Source organism: Epinephelus lanceolatus, chromosome 5 (genome assembly GCF_041903045.1).
Source record: "Epinephelus lanceolatus isolate andai-2023 chromosome 5, ASM4190304v1, whole genome shotgun sequence".
NCBI classification, from domain to species: Eukaryota; Metazoa; Chordata; class Actinopteri; order Perciformes; family Serranidae; genus Epinephelus; species Epinephelus lanceolatus.
This window is the reverse complement of record NC_135738.1, coordinates 37,210,019-37,231,906: the sequence shown is the minus strand read 5'-3', so window position 1 is coordinate 37,231,906 and position 21,888 is coordinate 37,210,019. Positions and strand designations below refer to the sequence as shown.

The following is a 21,888-nucleotide window of genomic DNA, read 5'->3' as shown; positions in this document are numbered from 1 at the left end:
AGCAGGCCCTTGCAAGTGATTCAAATTGCCACCTTGGAAATATACTTGTGTTCAAAGATAAATAACTGAAAACACATTATCATTAATTTAAAAAAAAATGTGCCATTTGCTATATATATACAGTCAGGTCCATAATTATTTGGACAATGATACAGTTGTCATCATTTTGGCTCTGTACACCACCACAATGGGTTTTAAATGAAACAATGAATACCTGCTTAAAGTGCAGACTCTCAGCTTTCATTTAAGGCTTTTTTCAAAAATGTAGTATGAACCGTGTAGGAATTACAACCATTTCTTCACACAGTCCCCCGACTTTAAGGGCTCATAAGTATTTGGACAAACTAACGTAATCATCAATTAAACAGTCAGTTTTACTACTTGGTTGCAAATCCTTTACAGTCAATGACTGCCTGAAGTGTTGGACACATAGGCATCATCAGATGCTGGGCTTCTTCCCTGGTGATGCTCTCCCAGCCCTTTACTGCAGCCGTCTGCACTTCCTGCTTGTGTTTTGGGTGTTTTGCCCTCAGTTTTGGCTTCAGCAAGAGAAACACATGCTCAATTGGATTCAGGTCAGATGATATGACTTGGCCATTGCACAACATTCCACTTCTTTGCCTTAAAAATGTCTTTGGTTGCTTTTGCAATATGCTTCAGGTCAATGTCCAACTGCACTGTGAAGCATCGTCCAATGAGTTTTGAAGCGCTTGGTTGAATCTGAGCCGATAATGTAGCCCCAAACACTTCAGCTTTCATCCTGCTGCTCTTGTCAGCAGTCACATCATCAATAAATACAAGAGAACCAGTTCCACTGGCAGCCATACATGGCCATGACATAACAGTACCTCCACCATGCTTCACTGATGAGGTGGTGTGCTTTGGATCATGAGCAGTTCCTTCCCTTCTTCCTTCTCTTGTCTTCCCATCATTCTGGTAGTTGATCTTTGTTTTATCTGTCCATAGTATGCTGTTCCACAACTGTACAGGCTTTTTAGATGGTTTTTGACCAAGTCTAATCTGGCCTTCCATTTTTAAGGCTAACCAATGGTTTGCATCTTGTGATAAACCCTCTGTATTTATTCTAGTGAAGTCTTGTCTTGCTTACAAGAGCAGCAGGATGAAAGCTGAAGTGTTTGGGGCACCATTATCTGCTCAGATTCAACTAAATGCTTCAAAACTCATTGGACGATGCTTCACAGTGCAGATGGACATTGACCTGAAGCATATTGCAAAAGCAACCAAAGTCATTTTTAAGGCAAAGAAGTGGAATGTTGTGCAACGGCCAAGTCATATCATCTGACCTGAATCCAATTGAGCATGCATTTCTCTTGCTGAAGCCAAAACTGAGGGCAAAACACCTAAAACACAAGCAGGAAGTGCAGACGGCTGCAGTAAAGGGCTGGCAGAGCATCACCAGGGAAGAAACCCAGCATCTGATGATGTCTATGGTTCCAACACTTCAGGCAGTCATTGACTGTAAAGGATTTGCAACCAAGTATTAAAACTGACTGTTGAACTGATGATTATGTTAGTTTGTCCAAATACTTATGAGCCCTTAAAGTTGGGGGACTGTGTGAAGAAATGGTTGTAATTCCTACACGGTTCATACTACATTTTTGAAAAAAGCCTTAAATGAAAGCTGAGAGTCTGCACTTTAAGCAGGTATTCATTGTTTCATTTAAAACCCATTGTGGTGATGTACAGAGCCAAAATGACGACAACTGTATCATTGTCCAAATAATTATGGACCTGACTGTATATATCCTCAAAAAGGCAAACCCATCTGTGCCAACTTTTTTTTTAATAGTAGTAGCTATCTAAAATAAAATTATATGCTTTTTCTAAATAAGCTATAGAATCTATAAATATACTATGAAATCTATTCAACTAAATGATTACTTTCTTACTTTCTTTGATATTTTTGTCAGATATACAATGATAATTGCTGGGTAATGTGTATGTTGATGTCTCTGTTTTTGTTTTGTTTTTGTCAAGACAATACATGCATAATAGTGTGCACTGGGGCCCGTCATAACGTCCTTACGCCACTGAGTTCTCCACAGATCCACTTTGTGTCAACCAGTTTAACAGCATCCAGCCAAGTTGCAGGAGAGAAACATGAAGAATTTATGTTGAATTACTGAGTGCAATTTGGGAAAAAAATGATACCAAAAAAAATGATACCAAAAATATTCTTAGAGAACAAAAACTACTTGATGGCCAGCAAAGCCAGAACTGCAGAATTCAAAATGTGCAGGTCAAGGATTCGAGACGCAACAACTACATACAAAAATGAGTAATTACAAACTTTGAAAAGCATTCATGATGTTTGTAAATGTATTACTCTGATGTTAAAATGGCATTACATCTAGTGCAGAGTGCATAATGACTTGTTTAGGACGTGAAACTCAGAGTTTAGGACTTGGGAGTTGACTTGGGACTTGTCAGTTTTGATGTGGGACATAAGTGCATAACCTTAAGACTTGTGTCTTTCAACAAATAACTTGGTCCTATCTCTGGTTTAAGTAGTTTTTATCAGCTCGGTCAAGACATTCTTGCCAAATTTGGTGTCTTTTGAATCCTAAATCAGAGCTCATTCATTGTGTGTGTGTGTGTGTGTGTGTGTGTGTGTGTGTGTGTGTGTGTGTGTGTGCGGGAGTGGGCCCGACTTCTACGTCATGTTGGCCCCACCCAATACCGGAAGAGTCGCTCGGTTAGCGGCGCCTTGTCAGAGGAAGGCTGCGACGTTAATAAGCTCGAGCTACCCAGGATGAAACAAAGCCTTCCTCGTGTTGAAGACGGTGTCTGGCTGTGGTGAAGTTGTGAATAAACCTGTGATAGTGATAATTCCGCTATGGCCAGGTCATGAAGGCGTAGCTGTGTGTTAAGGCTTTGTTGTTGTTGTTGTTGTTGACAGAGAGACCAAAGCTAACGGCACATAAGTTGAGCTTCACAGCTAACCCGTGTCTTTCCTCGGAGCTGCCGGCTACAAGGTTAGTAACGTTACTGCAGACAGGACAGTGATGACAGCCACAGTAGCATGAGGCTTTGTTGTGTTTACCTCTGTCTCTTCACCTCCTCAGTCAGCTTAGCATCGCACTGGCACATTGACTCCTCCTCCCCTCCCCTCCTCTCCTAGTCTAGGTGATGTCATCATCTGTAGATCACAACAACAAACCTGCATGTCTCCTCTTCAGCTCCCTCAGTTTGGACTATACATGAAACCCCATCACATTACAGATGCCCTTTATTGATTTAACAATGCTGCATGTCTTGCTAGAATAATCACTAACTTAACTATTACAGTACATATGACACAAATGTCACACACATATACTGTGATCATTTCACTCGCATTCAGCATTTTACAGAGTGCAACTTTAAACTTTATCTGTTATCTTGCAGACCTTAGCATGCCAAAGGAGGCAGACCACCATGAGGGTGGAGGAGAAAAGGAGTCAAAGGAGGAGAGGACGCAGGATGCTCCTGAGGAGGCGGTAAGGAAGAGGGTCCGGGCAAATACTCCGAGCCCACACAGGGGGAACACTCCTCAAGGTGAGCAGCAGGTAGATTTCAGAGGGGAACTCCAGCTACACACAGAGCAACAAACCCAAATACAGACAGGGATAATGTGTGTCTAATGCTACACAAGTTTCAACGAATAGAGGAAAAACACTCTAACAGAAAGTCATATCAGATTAAGAAATTAAATATTTGCTTGTAAAGATATTGTCAAGGTGCCAAGCATCCTGGATAAACACTAGAATTTATGTAGGACAGCTGTGGTCCAGGACGTTCAACCTGCTGTTGCAAATGGCCTCAGTGTATTTAGACCTGGACGTGCGGTGCAAAGCTTTCCAGTTCTTGGCTCCAGTTTGGATCCATCTGCTCCCTATCACATACTGTGACTTCCCAGCTCAGTTCCTCAGTTTCGTCAGATCTTTATCAGTAGAAACATGTAGGCTTAGATGGAATCACAAACAAGCCTTCTTTTGTATGGAGGGGAACAAACATTCATGATCTTGTGAGGGAAAATACCAACCTCACAAGCACAGTGCTTCAGGGGTTGGAAAATAATCCTGTCTGTACTCTGGAACAAAATGGCTTTATCTTGATTTCTGTCTCGTCATCACCTCGGCATGTTCAACTCTAACCTGAAAGCTGTTAAGGATAGGTGTGGTATGGCAAAATGTACAACTACCATAATGCTATCAGCAAAGCAGTTTGCAGTGTCTGTGATGCTGCTACATTTCACTACACGTGTAAAAATGCAGATTTTGTGATCTCACACATCTGTGGTGTGTAGCTGACTCTCACATATTCACTGTCACTAAATGGCTTTTTGTTACAGTAAAGTGATTATGTGGCTCAATAGCATAATTTCTAGCAGTTGCCATGGTTTTGAGAGTGGTCGCTTGATTGTTATACCTAGACACATCACAGTTAATGGACTTAAGACAGGATGTTTGGCATGTACTGTAGTATGTTGGGCAGACAAACCACATACAGTACACAGCACACCCTCTGAAAAGAGAATCCTTGTCCACAAGGTCTGGTATCAGCTTTGGCTCTCCTAGGCTAAGTTGATGTATGAGCAGTTTTAACAAATTATACAAAAACTTATAATTGCATTTTTCACTTGCCCCACAATTTATTTGCAAAAAACATTGTAAGCTGCATTATAATTTAAGTGCCTCATTGCCAATGACGGCCAAGACCAGAGGTATTACGTTTTCTAGTTGTCCATCCATCCATCCGATTCACATAAACACAATTTCTCATGAATGCCAGGAGGGAATTTTTTCAAATTTGGCACAAACATCCACTTGGACTGAAGAGTCCAAGAGTAAGAGTGAGCTGATTAGATTTTGTTGGTCAAAGTTAAGGCTGCAGGATATGCAAAAAAACCAAACAGATGAACAGATATTGCATTGGCGATATGAGTTGCGGTTTTAGTGGGAATGGTCACTTTTGCGTTTCATTGTCACAAAGAAATAAAAATGAGTTAGCTGGGATCTGTACCAAACAAGCATGTTCCCTCACATCTAGAATACGATTTTAAGGCAAGCGCATTTTTGTAGCACCACAGTACTTTATTTATAATGGTATGTTGTGACACATTTTACCTTTATCAAAAAATTGCAGCTCCTTCGATTTGGATATTGCAGTTTTGATCATATTTTGATTAACTGTGCAGCCATAGTCAAAGGTCACTGTGATCACTGTGTTTTTGGCCATAATTTAAGAGTTCATATGCTAATTATGACAAAATTTCACACAACTGTTTAATAGGACAACATGATGACATTTTATATCTCAAAAGGCCAAGGTGTTCTGCGCTTTTCTGGCCATTATTCAGTGTTACAACTCAAGAACAGAAGGGGAGACATTTTGTTAGATACTAAATTGGTGATAGTAATCTCGGGTGTTCATCCTGAAACTTGAGTGATTGTACTGATTGTCTCTGCTGCCGGGTTGAAACGTGTGAGAGGCATCCCCATTTCACGGAACATTTCACCTAGTCCTTCAAAGTCTTCACTGCATATATTATATGGGTTTGGACACACATGAATGTAAACTGCAGCTTGACTGGTTGGCAGTGGCATATAACCACAAGGCGATAATTCAAGTTTAGAAAGGCTGCCATGAAATCAGGCATTTAAGACCGCAATGAAAACCTGGAGGGACTGGTTGTGGCCATGGTTGCACATCTGCCATAGGTCGCTTACTCCTGGAGCACAGCTTATCAGTGTTACATGATCTGATAGTTCCTGCTGTGATGTTTTTGCAGATTTTGCATTTGCATAGCATTACACTTAGCAGATAAAGACATGACACTGTGAGTGGGAATTTGTTCATGCTCGTTTTAAATTGGATTATCCTTGAGGCACAAGAAATAGAAACTTTGCTTCAAGGCAGGTATGCTGAGCAGAGTGCTTTGTGGATACACTGACAGCACAATCACTTGAGGGGGTTAACACATCTTGTAGTTGGTGCGTGCCTGCTTTCATGACAGTCACACTAAATCCACTTGGAAGTAAGAGATAACGCACTCTGTTTGCAAATGAGTCCAAATGCACTTTGTTGGCAGTGAAAAATCTATCTTTTTTTCCTCATCGCAACAATATGAAAGTTCAGGTTTCTAGCTTTCGGAGGAAAGTACTCTCTGATGTGTAAATCTGTTGGAACAAATCATTTAAAGATGGATTTCCCTCACAGCCAGCCCCCCCAGGTTTGTCTCTGTGGAGGAGCTGATGGAGACAGCCAAAGGAGTCACCAACATGGCTCTGGCTCATGAAATCATGGTCAACCATGCTTTTCAAGTCAAACCTGCGGAGCTTCCTGAAGGGAGGTGAGTGTTTAATCGTATACAGTGACTGTCCTTTTGATTCTTTGTCTTTGCCTGAGCTCTTTCCTGCTGTAAAAGTAACTGTCCCTCCTGTGCCCGTGTACAGTTTGGAGCGCAGAGTTAAGGAGATTGTGCACAAAGCATTCTGGGATTGTTTGGAAGCTCAGTTGAAGGAGGATCCGCCAACTTATGGTCATTCCATCAAACTGCTGGCTGAGATTAAAGAGGTGAGGCAGAAGTTATTCAGGAAAACTCTGCATATGTGAGGTCTTATTTTAGCTGCCACCTTTTCTCTACAGATATGATCCCGCAGTTGTTTGTATTTTGAGAAGGTCATGGCTTCACACCTTCCCCACCAAACAATTATATCTATCCCTTCATCCTTTAATCCTTCACATACGTCTTTCCATCTTGCCTTCCTTCAATCGTCCCTCATTTCCCTGCTCACCCAGACACTGCTGTCTTTCTTGCTGCCGGGCCACGGCCGTCTGCGCTCCCGTATTGAGGAAGTTCTGGATCTGCCTCTAATCCAGCAGCAGGCGGAGAACGGCGCACTCGACATCAATCAGCTGTCCCAGTTCATCGTAGGGATGATGGGCTCGCTGTGCGCCCCCTGCAGAGATGAGGATATCAATAAGCTAAAGGAGATCACCGATATTGTGCCTCTGCTCAAGTAAGCCAAGAGACAAGACCATTAATAGTTCTGCGTGCTCCAAGCCTTAGTTTATTTTTAGATTGTGTAATTTAATTCCAGTCCATTACAGAGCAGAAACCAGCTTGTTCTGGAGTGACGTTATCATAGCAGGTCCCCAAATGTAGTTGGACCTGGAATGTCAAACCTCCACAGGACATTGTGAGAGGATAGAATTTCATGACATTTAATTCTCTGTTTCTGTCACTGTCTTCCTCTCTTGTCCTTCCTCCTAGGGCAATATTTTCTGTGCTGGACCTGATGAAGGTGGACATGGCGAACTTTGCCCTGACCAGCATCAGGCCTCATCTGATGCAACAATCGGTTGAGTACGAGAGGAGCAAGTTCCAGGAGTTTCTGGAGAAACAACCCAGTAAGGAATCGCTCTTCCATTAAAGGGATAGTACGGCTTTTTTGAAGTGGGACTGTATTCATAGTCAGTGTATTACATACAGTAGATGCGGTTTGCACGCCCCCAGTTTGGAGAAGCAGCAGCAATACCAACAGAAAAGCTAGGCAATGTAGTGTGGACATAGGGGTAGCAGCAAAACATATAGTAATAATAAACATTATTTATAGAGCACTTTTTATACAAGGGGTGCAACTCAAAGTGCTGTAGGAAATATTGATGTTACGTAATATATCATTTATTTTGTGGCAGCATTTATTAAATAAAGGCTTGCCGAAATTCTCCATCATTACATATATGTAAATTTTGACTTGATTATAAACAGTTTATTCAGGTGCCTACGTTTTTCACCATGAATACTGTAGGGTTTGATTAGCTCAATATTAGCAAAAAGTGACGTTAAGTAAGGGATAATGTATAATGAGCCGGTGAATACTGGGAAAATAACTCCCGACAGGGGAATAAAAGGGGAGTTATTTTCCCAGTATTCACCGGCTCATTATACATCATCCCACTTATTACACGGCTAATTATCAGTTAAATAAATAATGTTGTCTGCCTCCGCGAAGTGCATTAAAACCGACCGGATTCGACAACTTTTGGTGAAAGTTTTGTACTCACCCAGGCTTAGTGGACTGAACCGAGGTATAAAACTCGCGTAAAATGTCATTAAGCATGACTGCCGAGTGTGTATTCAAATCCGTGTTCTTTTGTTTTTGGCAGAGAAAGTCCGTATTCTTATTCTTCAGCAGCATCCCATTCCTCAAAATCCTTATAGCTACTCTCCAAATAAGTTAAAAGAAATGTTAAAATCAGCCACTTCACTTCAACGCTGGGCTACATAGCAACATATCAGACCGCTGAATGCCGCGACTGACCAATCAGAATACAGCATTTAATAGAGCCGTGTAATAATAATAATTATTAAACATAACCACTTTAATTATTCGTCCAGCGATATAATTTCATAGTCAGACTAATAAAACCACACCTCTTGTTGATCAGCCAAAAATGTTTAATGCACTTTGGGGAAATTATTAATTATCAATTGTCAATTCAAATAAAGCTCAAGTAGCCAGAATCTTTGCACCCGTAAAGTGACTGAATGTAATCCTACAGAAAACCAAGACGATGACTTTATAGACAAACATTTATTCTAACTACTGACACAGAAGACCAAGATGCAATACAACTAACAACAAACAAGACAATGAGTAAATGCAACTATGAGTGGAATGAAATGAATACAGCGATGCATAATGAATGAATGAACGAATGACCAGAGTGAACCAGATGAAGCAGTGAGCAATGGTAAGATAATTAGCAGAGGAAACTTTGACATGGACCTGTGAAAAGCATCATTCAACAGCTGAGAGGCATGGGAAGCAAAAAGGGAAACATCTGAAAACTTAGGGGAGATCCTAGTTTTATCTAATGCTCCCTATCATACTTAAACTACGCATCAAACCCCAGCAAAGGAAAATGATGTTGTTTCACCTGAGTTGTAGCAGACCAGAAAGAAGAAGCTCTGGAGGGGGAAGAGGAAAAGGCAGCGTTGCTCCTTGGTGTGAACCGCTCTTGGTGCTGTCCCACGGGGCAGCCCGCTCAGCTGGTCCCTCTCTTCTCCTCAGTCGAACTCCTGGAGCCTTTGGGCGCTTTTGGGCGTTCCTGAGGCCACATGGCAACTTTGGCTCGGATGATCTTGGCCCTCCATGCCGGTCATCTTCACACACCCAGTGTGGGTATGCAGGAGTCTGCCTTTCTTCAGTCCTGACCTTGTTGGTCCAGGATGCAGGAGTTAGGCAGACCGTGTGGCATAAAGTTCTTTCTGTTGGGTTTCAGCATGTTCAGTTCTGCCCAGGATGTCATGGAATTGCCCAGCGGGTCACGCTGGATGGAGCCCAGCATGGCCCGCCAGCTTCTCAAAAGTTCTTCTTCAAGTTCTTTGTTCCTTTTTCTCTCTCTCTAACCTCACTCTCTTATAATTATTCCAAGGGGTTGAGACTGTCAGGCAGGCTCCGGCCTCTGTGCTGTGATTGGCCTTGCCAGCTGTCTTCTCAGGCTGATGTCCAGTAGGAGCAGTTCACTGTCACTGGCGGGACATTTCACTCCTCCCCTCCTGTACGTTTGCTTAGTTTAAAGTTTAATTTACTTTAATTGCTTCCTAGATGGTTAATGAAACTTGGAACATTTCTAACGTTTCCATATTTACCAACGAGGCGCTGTCTGCTATTGAATGGTACCAAACACACATCGTCTGCAACAGGATATTACCAACTTATAAATAAGTGGTCAACAGACACTACTAATTCAGATTTAAATGTTATACATGGTGATCCTGTTATAACATCATATATATATGTACATGTGTATGTATATGCACTGAAATAGAAAGAAAGGCGAAACATAAAATTACAATTGAAACGTGTTGGTTCCTGGAATCCACATTTCTGTCTTTCCTCTTAAAAGACAACTGCAGGGAAAGGTGTTATCACATTAACATACAGTACACACAGTCGTCTGCACCATAGGGGACCTGGTGCCGAGTCTTCCTCTTCTTCCTGCATGACACCAACGTGTTAAATAATAAAGTTACGTTTGAAACACCTTTCAAACCATGTGGCTGAGTCTGTCTCTGAAGTGACCCAGTGGTTGGTCACCGATTCGTCTTTGATGTCAGGAAGCTGAGTGAAAGTTCATTGGTGTGAATCCAGAATAAACAGGCTTGATCACCCTACAGTGCTTTACAATAAAGATGCAATTTCTTTGTAGCATTGCAGTGATGCAGCAGCTAGCCAATTATGGCCCACCCTGAAACAAAATGGGGTGTTTATGAAATCCTTTGATTTGCCACAGAGTTTGCACATTGGGTAAAGCAAAGTAAGGACATTAATAATAATAACTATGACTTGCTCTAGCTACTTTTGCTTCTCTCTCCTCTGCTTAAGCATCATACAGCATCTCTGCTGACGTGCCTGACATACTACATGAAATGAAGTACAGTACAATCTCATTTACATATATAAAACAAGCAGAAACAGAAGTATCTGCAGTTGACTTTTGTGGAGGAATGATGGAGCGTCCTACTTGAAGAAGTTGCTATTAATTTGCCCCACATGATCTGTTCTTTAGATGCCTTAGACTACACTGAGAAGTGGCTTGAGGACACAGTGAGATGCCTGAGAGAGGCCGGAGGGGATGGTTCCAGTGCTGCCTCCTCTGACTCTCCCTCACTCCTCCCCGTTAATGTCCATAATCACGCCTATCTACGCCTGCTGAGATGGGACCATGCCTCAGATCCCTTCCCGGAGGTAAACACAATGAATCCAGAAGCCTGTCATTGTGTCGTCCTGTTAATTATCTTTTTTAATGCATTCTGCCCCTTGTGATGTTTTTTAATATTTCATCTGTGTTTAAACTGTATTCCTCTTCTTCTCGTCTCTACAGACAGTGTTGATGGATCAGGTTCGGTTCCAGGAGATGCAACAGGAGGCCGAGCAATTAGTTCTTCTCTCCTCTGTGCTACTCATCATCTACACTACCACTGGAGAGGCTATCTCAGGCCTGCCAGGGCTGATGGAGACTCTGAAAAACACTGTCAACGTCATGCTTGCAGACATGCACATACCGTGAGTACCAGTGCTTTGATTGTCATACCTATGTTTAGTAAAGCTACATTGTTTTGATTGTACATTGCTTGTTGGTGAGGACTAGATTTATCTTTATGTTTCAGACATTGCTGAATTTATTTTGGTAAAACAAAGGGTTTTCTTCAACTAAGATACCACATGAGGTTGGGTGCTGCGTACTACTCTTGTACCTTCTCTGTGCCAAAGTTCAAAGGCACTTACGCTGGGTAGCATTTAAAGTTACTAAGTAACCAAAACCAGCACCATATCAAAGCATACTCACCAGAAATCCTGAGTTCAGAGCTGATATTCTTCCAGGCATTGTTGTTTTAAAGGTCTAGTGTGTAGGATTTAGTGGCATCAAGCAGTGGGGTTAGAACGAAAACTTTCCCTGTGTGCCAAGCGTGTTTGAGAACTACGGTGGCCGACGTGAAAATGCAAATGGCCTCATCAACAGCAGCGGCCTCTTGTGTGACATACAACATACATGTCAGCAGTGCTTAATAACAATAACAACTAACAATCATATAACATGGCAGTAACAATCAGTTACTGTCCCTGTTATATGGGGGTTGATCTCCTCTGCTTGGAGGGTAAGGAGCTCCTAGAACTCCTTGTTTTCCCAATTTGAAGATATTTTTGGCAGCTGTTCTTCTTCTTTGAGTTAGATGCTAACTGGTATCAGCTGCTTTTTAAATCTTCCGGGTATGAGTCGCACATATCACATTATCAAAACCTCACACCAATCCAAACCCATCCTGTCCCGTCCATGGTTTACACAGATGTCAATTCAGCACTGTCACTACCTCAGCTGTTGCCTTAAAGTTGAGACAACTCTGTTTCCCATTCCTCAATCGTACCTTTTAGAAAAGAACGGCAAAGTCAAATACTGGCCCAAATTCCTGTCTTGAACAGGCAGTGTAAAAGGGGCTACTGTTGTGTTTGTAGCCTGTTCTACTCCATTAAGTGAACAAAAAAAGAGAAAAATCAGTGAATGCAGCCTTTAGTTTGTGCCAGTTTTACAAGTTGTGTTGCTATGTTTAAATTCTTCCTCATTGCCTGTCCAAAGGTCTTTTAGTGCACAGGAGGCCTTAGCGACCCTTGGGGAGAAACTGTGTGTTGAGCTGAGTCAGTGTCTAAGCCAACACGGCTACTCTCCATTCTCAGCTGACCGAAAGAGCACTCTGAAGGGACAAATATCAGCAACCATCCAGCCAGACAACACAGTCCGCAAGCTGATGGGTAAGAAGGGTGGCATGTATGATGACTCTCAGGGGTCTGTGCACAGCCAATAATTCGTGGTTGACTGTGTGATTTATGCGAACAGTTATTTGGCATTGACTGAGATCTCCTCTCTTTTCCCTTCCCTCCAGAGTCTCGGGTTCAGAACTACCTCCTGGCTTCCCTGGAGTCCAGTCAACATAAGACCCCTCCTCCTCTCCCAGGAGGCCTGGCTCCGGTCAGCAGGGAGCTGAAGGAGCTCGCTGTTCGCTTCAGTCGGCTCGTCAACTTCAACAAGCTGGTCTTCTCCCCGTTCTACCAGAAGATTCTTCATAAAATAGTGTCAGCAGGGGAGAGTCCCAGCACAGACACGTAAACACTGACATGGCAAGTAAGAGTGATGTGGAGAGTGGTCTGTAGTTTTGCAATTTCCCCTCACTAGTAACGGTTAAGATTTAGAGAAACGAGTTGAGGAAGCTGATCTGTATTCAGCGGGTAAAGCCAGCCCCCTAGAGTGTGCACCACAAACCACCATAATCTAAAAATGCTGGCTGCCATCTCAGTTTCATTAACTCACAGTGTTGCTTCTTTGATAAAATCTCAGGCCTCATAACAATCCAGCCATCTTGCATTAAGTTGTTTTCAGTATTACTAGCAGGGCTGGGTATCATTAAAATAGCATGATATCCAAGTCAATACAATACCCGTGTTTTAGAACCAGTACTAAACTATACTTAGTGTTCAGGTAACTATACTGTGCAGAGTAGAAACACATTTCTTTCTGCAAAAAACAAAAAACAAAAAAAAAAACGGTCATGTAGTTTAAAAGTAACAAAATATGACTTTAATTCTAAGAAATTGAATTAACGTTTAAGTCAGCAAGACAAAGGATCAAAGCCTTTATCAGGATATTAGTCGTCATTGGCCAACAGTTCTCAGTGTGATTCGTCTTCAGTCCTTTATTAATGTTCTTAACCTAGACCCATGGTAGTTGTGTCTTTAAGGGAGCGCAAGAGGTGTGTGAACCTGTCAGGAGTTGCAGGGAGATAGCGTTCAGGCAGAGACATGCAGGCACATTCCATGCAAGGAGAGAAGCCTGAGGAACACTTGATGACAATAAAATTATTAAGAGAAAGTTGCACATTAATATGCTTATTCGTTTACTCAATGATAGAAAAGGAGTCCCTAAAGGCAAAAGGTTGGAAGCCACTGGCCTAGAAAACTCACCGAATCAACAAGACTGCAGGAACTGTACCTGATCTTTTTATCTAACCCTGCTAGAAGGGAATAATCCTATATCCCAAAAAATGTGCAACTATTCTTTTAAAAGATACCATTTTGACAGAAACTGAAACATTTGTATTATTTAACTTGTACAGGATGCAAAGTGGAACACACGCAGGTCACGAAATTACAACCAACCACTTTGACATTAATAAATAATTAGATTTTACAGTAATCCACTTAAACTGAAGTAATGGAAAAACAAGCCGCATTAATGCAAATAACTGGTTTTTTTTCATTCGTGTATTCATTTAGATTTGGCAGGGCCATGGTATTTATGAAAAATGTTCCCTCTTACCTAAGGGCACACAAGTTTACAAAGGATGTAGTTGAAGTGGAATAGCATATAACCTAGATCAGGTTTTCCCTGAACAACTCTCCTTGAGCAGAATGTGCCTCACTAGTATCTGCTGACAACTCTTACCAGGTAAAACCCCTTTTGGGCTCTCCTACAGTAAATACTGGCAGAGCTGGGAGTTATTTCCTAATTTAAGACATTGATAAATTGGGACAAATTACTCCGAAGACAGTAGCGCAAAATATGCATCGGTCATAGAATTTTTGGCGGAGCGTTTTTCCATATTCAGTAACAGCTTTAGGGTCGTGACAGTTTTCAAACTCTGCTAGTGACACATCCAGCTCACCCAAGTAAAAGAGAATGAACTAGACAACAGCTGACTGCATGCTGTCTTTGACACCACAACTGTAAGATATACAGTGGATACAAAGACTTGTTACACCTTTACATCTTTACTTGAAATCAAATCATTCTTGTTTGGTTTATCAGATTTACTTGGATGAGTACAATTATTTGGGTATGCATTTCTTCCAGTGTATTAAACATGAAATCATATGTTAGATTTGTAATTGTGCACATGGACCAGTAGATGCTCAGAGGAAGCATCTTCACCAAGTCTGTTTGGAGTCTCTACCAGCCTAAATTAAAACTGGAAGAGAATGTTTTGAACACAGCTTGTTTATCGAAATGCATCGCCTCTGAACCTCTGTACTGGCTCATAAGGAATTAAAAGATCTGAAAAGAAGCAGTGGGCTAGACCATACTACGGAGCCCCTGGTTTTTGTATCCACTATATGTGACAGTTCTTCTTCCAAGATATTTGACAGTATATTAGATACAAGGGAAAAGACCAGGATAAATTGATGTGTACTCAAGGAAAGCCAGACTGGTGTTATGAACCAACATGAACTGTTGCTGTCTTTAATTGTTACTTGGTTTTTGATATATGTTCACTTATTTATAACATTTCTGACGGTTTATAAGATGATAAGAATATTTAGTTTTGACAAACACTTTGCTTTGGTTAATGTTTTACACACTTGAGGTGGTTACCACAGAATACTTATAGTAGTTGTAATGTTTCTTCTCTCCTCCACGCAGACATTGCCTATTCCCCAAATGACTGACACATGTTCATTGACTGGTCCCATCAATTACACTGATATTTGTCTTTGAATGTTCATCCAACATGCCAATAAAGCATTGTTTGTCCCACACGGCTGAGTTTTGGCTTTGGTTAGAGGGATCTAATGGTTCTTTGGCCTGAGTGACTTCAGAGAGCCAGGTGAAACTGGGTAATGCAGTTCTACATTAAACTCACTTTTTTGAAATAAACAATTAGATCATTTTACATTAATGACCTTCTATAGGTTTATAAGGTGACATTCACTTCTTTCTGTGGGCTTCTTCTCCACAACTATACGAATATTGTGTGAAAACAACGGAGGACCCATCAGTATCTTCACCATACTGCTTGCATGTAGTTAACATATATGACACTAGGTGGAGCCAGAACTCCAATTAACCTTATGAACAGTTTATCATGAATACACTAGATTCTAGTATATTCTAGTATCTTTCCAAGTAACTAGAAGCAGAATAATTGCATAGCAGGCGCTAATGAGCAACAAGTGAATTGTTACTTTCACTCCACAAGGGCATATTTCTAAATTACTCATTTGATGATGGCCCATTGACTGTAAAAGGTCGAGTTCCCATTTCACTGGAGTTGTACTATGTATAGTTTCCATGTGACAAATAAATGATGATTGATAAGTGCAACGTGATGAGACAGGGTGAATCAAACATCCTAAGAGTTTGCTGTCCCCTGGGAGCTAGATAATTTATTTTGAAAGAGGTAAAGTATTACATTTGATTATGGTCTGTTGTATTGCTCACACGTACAGTCCTGAAAAACAATGAATTTGTTTGAGTCTGTGATGTCAAAAAAGAAAAACATTCATTCAGTTTTTATCTGTGTTTGTGTGTGTGCTGGGGCAGGATGTCTTTGAGCTTTGTGCCCAGCTGACTGTGGCAACTCTCTCCTCGAAGGTGCGAGTTTAGGAGGTGTGTGTGTGCGTGTGTGTCGTGAAATTTTAATGATCTTTTGTGCAACTCAATTAAAATGCAAAGCTGGCCCAGTTCAGCTTTGCATTCCTGGATGGTGCATGTGTGTCTTACTCCAACAAACAATGCTCTTGCACGTTTTTCTGATTCAGTGAGACGTTTGTCCACACTTGTTAAATTCTGTTTAGCAGTGGGGCCCTGTGCTTTACGAGTATTTGACGGCATAATATGATTTAATTATGGGTGGCAGTGTTGTAAGCTACATGAGAGTATGAAGTTCTACTTTACTGAGCAGTGGTGAAAGGCCCTCTCTGCATTTGACCCAGTCAGTGGGCAGTTACGTGGCAAGACCCAAATACCAACTGCAGTTAGGCCAGTGCCTGATGTAAGGGCAATGACAGGACTATCTCTGCCTAACATGCCCGCCTTTCTAGTTTTGTAGACTTCATAATTTAGTAGTGCTTTTTCACAGGTGACATTTTGACACGTCACAGTAAAAGTACAGAAAATGATATTAGTAATAGTGACACAGTCAAAATGTCTGTTGTGAAAAAGTCCTGCAAGACCCTTCCCTTACATTCTCGACACATTTCACTGAATGGTTTGACATTACCGATCCTATACCCTCAGTAAATAACACTTAAACTAAGTGTATACGAATTATCGTTGTTTCTCTCAAACTCAAATTTGCTGTATTGGTATGACTATTGCCATTGTACTATTTGTACCCTGTTGCCTTCCCATGACACAACACAACAGGCTGCATATGTCATGTTTACCACATCAACAGAGCAGCAGTGCCCCAAGATTTTTTTCAGAGGGATGGCCTGATGGGGCCACTGAAAATTTTGGGGTGGCACACCAAAACCAAAAGCAATAACTGAATGTTAGGCTGCTTAAAAAACTATGTAAACATGGAGTGTTAAGGAATCACAGACAGATATACTTTGGTTTCTTATTTTACACTTAAAATTACTAATTATCTGATGTGCACAGACAGTTAACATTTTGAGTCACACAACAATCTGGTTTTAATGTGTTGTGTATCTATATATTTTTGGTGGTTCATGGTTCTTTAGATACACTGGTTGTCCCTTTCCTTAAAAAGACCAGAACATTTACTGGGAACAAGCCCTCTCAAGTTTAGGGGAGACTCGTGGGTACCCATGGAACCCATGTTCATCCAAATGTCTTGAGATGAGAGCTCATGGAACCCCTTTGTAAATGGCCATGCCTGTTTTTCCCTTAAAAATTGAACCTAACTTTGGAGTGTTATTTAGCCTCCTGCCAGACAAGCTGTATTGACATGGTGGGTACCAATGGATGCCTTAGTTTGTCACAGTACCACTACCTTTGCGCTAGCAAAGAGGAATGCAGCAACTGTGGCCCCTCTTTTGGGGGCACCACTGCTCAAGAGCAAGGAAAGTATCTGGTATCTCACAAAGGCTAGTGTCACTACCTGATTGTGTTTGGTGTCCACATTACTAAAAGATGATGTGAAAATATAATATGTATTTGCTGTTATACTGTCTACTCACGTTAGCTCTGAATAAGCTTTTGTCATGGTTTAATACTGTGTGTCAGATTTGTGTTGAAAGCATGCAACTGTGGGAACAAAACATTTCCTGGAACAAGCCTTCTTGAATTTAGGTTCAGACTTGTGAGTAACCATAGAACCCATTATCATTCAGACATCTTGAGGTCAGAGTTTGAGGGACCTTTTAGAAAATGGCTATGCCTGTTGCTCCCTCACCAAAATTTGGACCTAATTTGGACTGTTATTTAGCCACCGTTCTGACAAGCTATACTGGTATGGTTGGTACTGATGTATGCCTTAGGGCTGGTTGTCTAGTGTCAAGAGATTCCACCACTACCTCCAGGGTAGCTTAGGAAGAAGAAATGCACCACAGCCTCTTAAAGACAATGATGTCTGCATTCAATTACTTCCTGGTGTGTTGGGGTGCTATGGCAGCACCAGTGCACCAGAAACCCCAAAACAACCAGTTTCCTTGTGTAACACTACCTGGCTTTCTTTGCACCAGTTTGTTTGTAGCAATTTGAATAAATGAAGTTTTATTTGGAATTATGCACAATGCCAGCACAATAAAAACAAAAAATGACTAGTACTTTCCCGTCTAAAAGACACAGTCACAGCATTAATGTAGAACCATCTTCGGTTCATATCAAATTTCATGCAAAAATTCCCTTATGATATTGTAATAATCAAATTACCAAAAGTAAGCTGATATGCAGTGAAACTGTAGACACAGGACAGCTGTCCAAATCCAGCGATGTGCATGAAAATATGAGCTATAGTTCAATAATTGGACAAATGTAGGCAGATTTTGAAGGAGCTCAGTAAATTCATATGAATGATTAAATCCAGTTCAGAAGATGATTAAATAAACACATCACAAAAAACTTTTATTCTGTTAAATCTAATTGTAGGCCTATCTAATGGAGTAACGTTCAAACATAATGGAAGTCAAATGTTTTTACTCAGTTGTGACAGTGTGACATTTATAGACTCACTGTCTGTCCCTCCTCCCTCCCCAACATTCCACACATGCGGAGAAGCAACAAGCTACCGAACCAGCAGCAGCAACAGCTAGCGGCCAGCAGCTATCTTTGTCGGGGACGCGGCGTATTAACATGCAAAAGTTTAGAAACACCGATTCCTCGTCCTGAATAGAGACAGGAGCGACGCTCGACGAAACCTGGGACGGCTGTGGAAACCATGGCTCGTGGCTGGCTTTCGGAATAGCGAGTTATTTGCGTTAATTTGAAGCTTCAAATGTGTGAAAAGTCGCTTGGTCTCTCCTCGTCGTTGAACAAGATGGCAGCAGCAGCAGCAACAGCAGCAGCAGCATCGTTGCAGGATTTGACTGTGGTGCGGGTCCTCGTTGCTAGCCTGTTCCTTGACGCTCTGGGTGATACAATTTATAGGTCTTACTGAAGGTATGTCATTATATCTAACTCAACTGGTTGTCAAACACGTTGTCAGTATTACGGTTATGTTAGTCTGTTATATCATTTTAACGTTGAAATGACTTCGCTCGTAGCTAGCGTGTTTGCTAACTGGTAAGCTAGCCAACTTCAGTTTGTTCCCCTTTGCAGACAAGTGTTAGCAGCGAAAGCTAATTAGTTTGAGCTAACAGCGAACTGCTGTTATTCAGGGGTCTATTGAGAGCTTGCACTTGTTTGTATTTTGATTTCGAGTAACTTAAACTAAGTATTTTGTGAGACGTTGTTACCATGAAAATATATGGAAATAGCCAAAATGTTACGATTGGGCAACCATAAAAAGACAAAAACAATTGCCTTACAGTAACGTTAAGTGTAACTTGGCCAGTTTGGTTGTTTAAGCTACATTTAAGTCACTTCTGACCTATTCCACAAAGTATAACACACCCATTATTATGCTGTCTGTCACTTGTAACATAAGTTTCAACAGGTGTCTAGGCTGGTGTTGCCCTTCCCTCAGACACACACACACACACACACACACACACACACACACACACACACACACACACACCACCCCTCCCATATGTTAACTGTCTCCTAGATTGATCAGTAACAAACTGCGTATACAGCTGGCACTCTTTACAACACTGAAACACACCACACACACATGCACAAACACACGTCTGTGTCATGGCTCTCCATTTCAGGCTTGGATCTTGTAGCCCTTTGGGGTATCAAGCTTCCTAGGTTGGCAGTGAGAGGATAGAGCAGGAGGTATCACAGCTGTGCCTATGCCAGTATCCCTTATTGACTGATGGGTATGACACCTTGCCAGGCATACAGAGGGTGAATCATTTGCACCGTGACCACACCAGTCATATTGGTGCTTCTCTTGTTTATTGCAAGTGACTTTTGTCAGTTGCATCAGGAAGTTAATGGTTTAAAGAAAAGTTGGCTCATAACAGAGTTTGTTATTTTCTGTCAGCAACATATCAGATAAAACTCACCAGCCCTACAAGTCATGAGAAATGAAGTGTGTTGTATTGCCATGTTGACGTTGAGGCACACCCCTTGGCCTGTCTGAGCCTGTGTGTGAAGGCGTCAGAAGTTAGGAAGGCTACTGGCTCTTAGCAGGCCTTTCTTGTAGAACAAAACGCTGTGCCTTAGACAACCAGCTTCACGAGTGTGTTTTTGTAACATGTGTGAAGTAGCGTTAAAACTGGAATCACCTGACCTGAGTGTTGTTGGCCCAGTCAGACACAGTCTATGTCTCTGTTTGGAAATATTCAGGAAGTGTGCCTGACAGACTTGGCCTCTGCCTTTTCTCACGGTGCCATGACTTGCTGCAAGGAGAGGAATGATCCTTAAAAAAACTTGAGAGAAAAACTTGAAAGTAATGAATAACATTTAAAAATAATTGTTTATTGTTGAAAGTTTGATATACTTTGTCATGTGTGACACCCTAACTATGACATTCTCCATTTCATATTATCAGCCAAATGAAAGCAAGTTGTCTCTATAGCCACAGACCTACATGACTGGCACGTGTGGCAATGATCAGATAATATAGACTGTTAGCTGTTGAAAAAACACATGGGTTTGATGTTTCTATTGTTTTCCTCAGGTTTGGTCAACATTTGTATCACATATGGTATCATTAAACACACCATGAATTTGGTATCGCAAAAGAAACTTGTATTTAAATTCACAGATCTGAGTTTCCTGGTCACTTTTATTAGGTTGAATTGCCTGTGCTTTTTTCCTCTTTTTGTGTCTCCTACTATCAGATAGAGTTAGTAACTATACTAGTGTCTTACCAGGGGCTAAAGACAGGACCATTCTCTTTCATTTGTCCATTGTAGATAATGATTTGACTGTGTTTATAAGACATCTGAACCATATTCATGTATTCATGCGGGTTGTTTGGAGTGTACACTTCAGATGTCAGACTTGGGTCACTTTAAAAAGAAGATGTAAAGTTGTGGTTAAAATGTTTGAATATTGTTTAGAAATGCGATTTGAATACATAAACAAGTACTTCCATTCTGTAGACTCATTTGAAAATGACTATATCATTTAAATCAGCTGTACAGTGCACATGCCATAAACTAAAACAGCAGCCAGAACAGGTCATAGTGGGCTCCCTTGGTTGAATGTATTTCAGCATTTGATTAACTCAGGTTTGGGTTTTGAAGTAAGGATGTAAAATACAAGTTGCATCACGATACAATGTCATAAAGATTCTTTGGACAGTGATACAATATTTGCTGAGATCACAAAGTGTGCCATGATATGGTTGCAATTCAGTTTAATTCAGTGGCCTGTAATCAATATGAGATGATATCAGTAAATATCCTCATTGTCTTTTTCCTTGCTGCCTACCATTATATGCCTGGCGCTACGCCACTAGCCTTGTTTGAATGTTTAGGAACAAGGTGTTCTGGGATGCAAATGGTGGCACAGACGTGCCAAATGAATTTCAAAATAAAGGCATATATCTTAAAGATGATGATCTGTATGGGATATTTTCACGTTGCATTAATAATGTTACATAGCTGATCATGGAATCAACATATTGATCCAGATTGATGTATTGTTACACTTCTATTTTGAAATGGATCAAAGCTGAGGATGTTGCTTGGTTGTCATCTTATTTGTTAACAATGACAATAGTAATATGTATAGCTCATTACACAGTATTTCAGTAGAGTCACAGACAGAAGGGTTTATTAATCAATGCTATCAGTTGACAGTTGTTTCAGTGCATAGGTGTATGTGCAAAATGTCACTGAGTTACAGAGCATGATGTATCATTTCCCCATGGTGTACTGCTTGCTTTGCGGTTCTACTTGGTGTGAAACTGACCCTTCAGTGTAGCTTGCAGGGACAGGCCAGAGATGCAATGGGCTTCCCCCATCTCCGATTACAGTGAGCCAGTTCTCCTTTCCAGTAAGGATGACATGATGGCTT

General features: G+C 41.2%; 2 protein-coding genes across 7 annotated transcripts in view; both read left to right on the top strand.

Moving 5' to 3' along the window:
* Positions 1–2,691: 2,691 nt before the first annotated feature.
* tcp11l1 (t-complex 11, testis-specific-like 1) lies at positions 2,692–15,101 on the top strand. 4 transcript variants are annotated; one of them, XM_033635792.2, is made up of 11 exons: positions 2,693–2,817; positions 2,921–2,996; positions 3,409–3,558; positions 6,223–6,355; positions 6,459–6,579; positions 6,805–7,025; positions 7,280–7,416; positions 10,585–10,763; positions 10,900–11,081; positions 12,151–12,323; positions 12,455–15,101. In XM_033635792.2, exons 3-11 carry the CDS (start codon positions 3,417–3,419, stop codon positions 12,676–12,678), a joined length of 1,512 nt encoding a protein of 503 aa, XP_033491683.1. In that variant the 5' UTR covers positions 2,693–2,817; positions 2,921–2,996; positions 3,409–3,416; the 3' UTR covers positions 12,679–15,101. The 4 variants fall into 4 exon arrangements, with proteins under 4 accessions (XP_033491681.1, XP_033491683.1, XP_033491682.1 ...); XM_033635791.2 differs by having other exon boundaries at positions 2,696–2,825; XM_033635794.2 differs by having other exon boundaries at positions 2,708–2,822.
* A 3,401-nt stretch (positions 15,102–18,502) lies between these two features.
* The window catches only part of hipk3a (homeodomain interacting protein kinase 3a), a 30,241-nt gene continuing 26,855 nt past the window's right edge, over positions 18,503–21,888 (top strand). For 2 of the 3 annotated variants that reach the window (XM_033634638.2, XM_033634635.2), the window contains exon 1: positions 18,503–18,909. The gene's annotated coding sequence lies outside the window, so the exon portion shown is untranslated. The remainder of the gene's footprint in view (positions 18,910–21,888) is intronic. The other variant, XM_033634637.2, reaches the window with a different exon arrangement.

Bases quoted from the DNA above. Each gene is read 5' to 3' on its own strand.
- tcp11l1 (XM_033635790.2), top strand. From the start codon at position 3,417: ATGCCAAAGGAGGCAGACCACCATGAGGGTGGAGGAGAAAAGGAGTCA. The intron at 6,356-6,458 runs GTGAGTGTTTAA...GCCCGTGTACAG, and splicing joins GCGGAGCTTCCTGAAGGGAG to TTTGGAGCGCAGAGTTAAGG. The intron at 12,324-12,454 runs GTAAGAAGGGTG...CCTTCCCTCCAG, and splicing joins CACAGTCCGCAAGCTGATGG to AGTCTCGGGTTCAGAACTAC.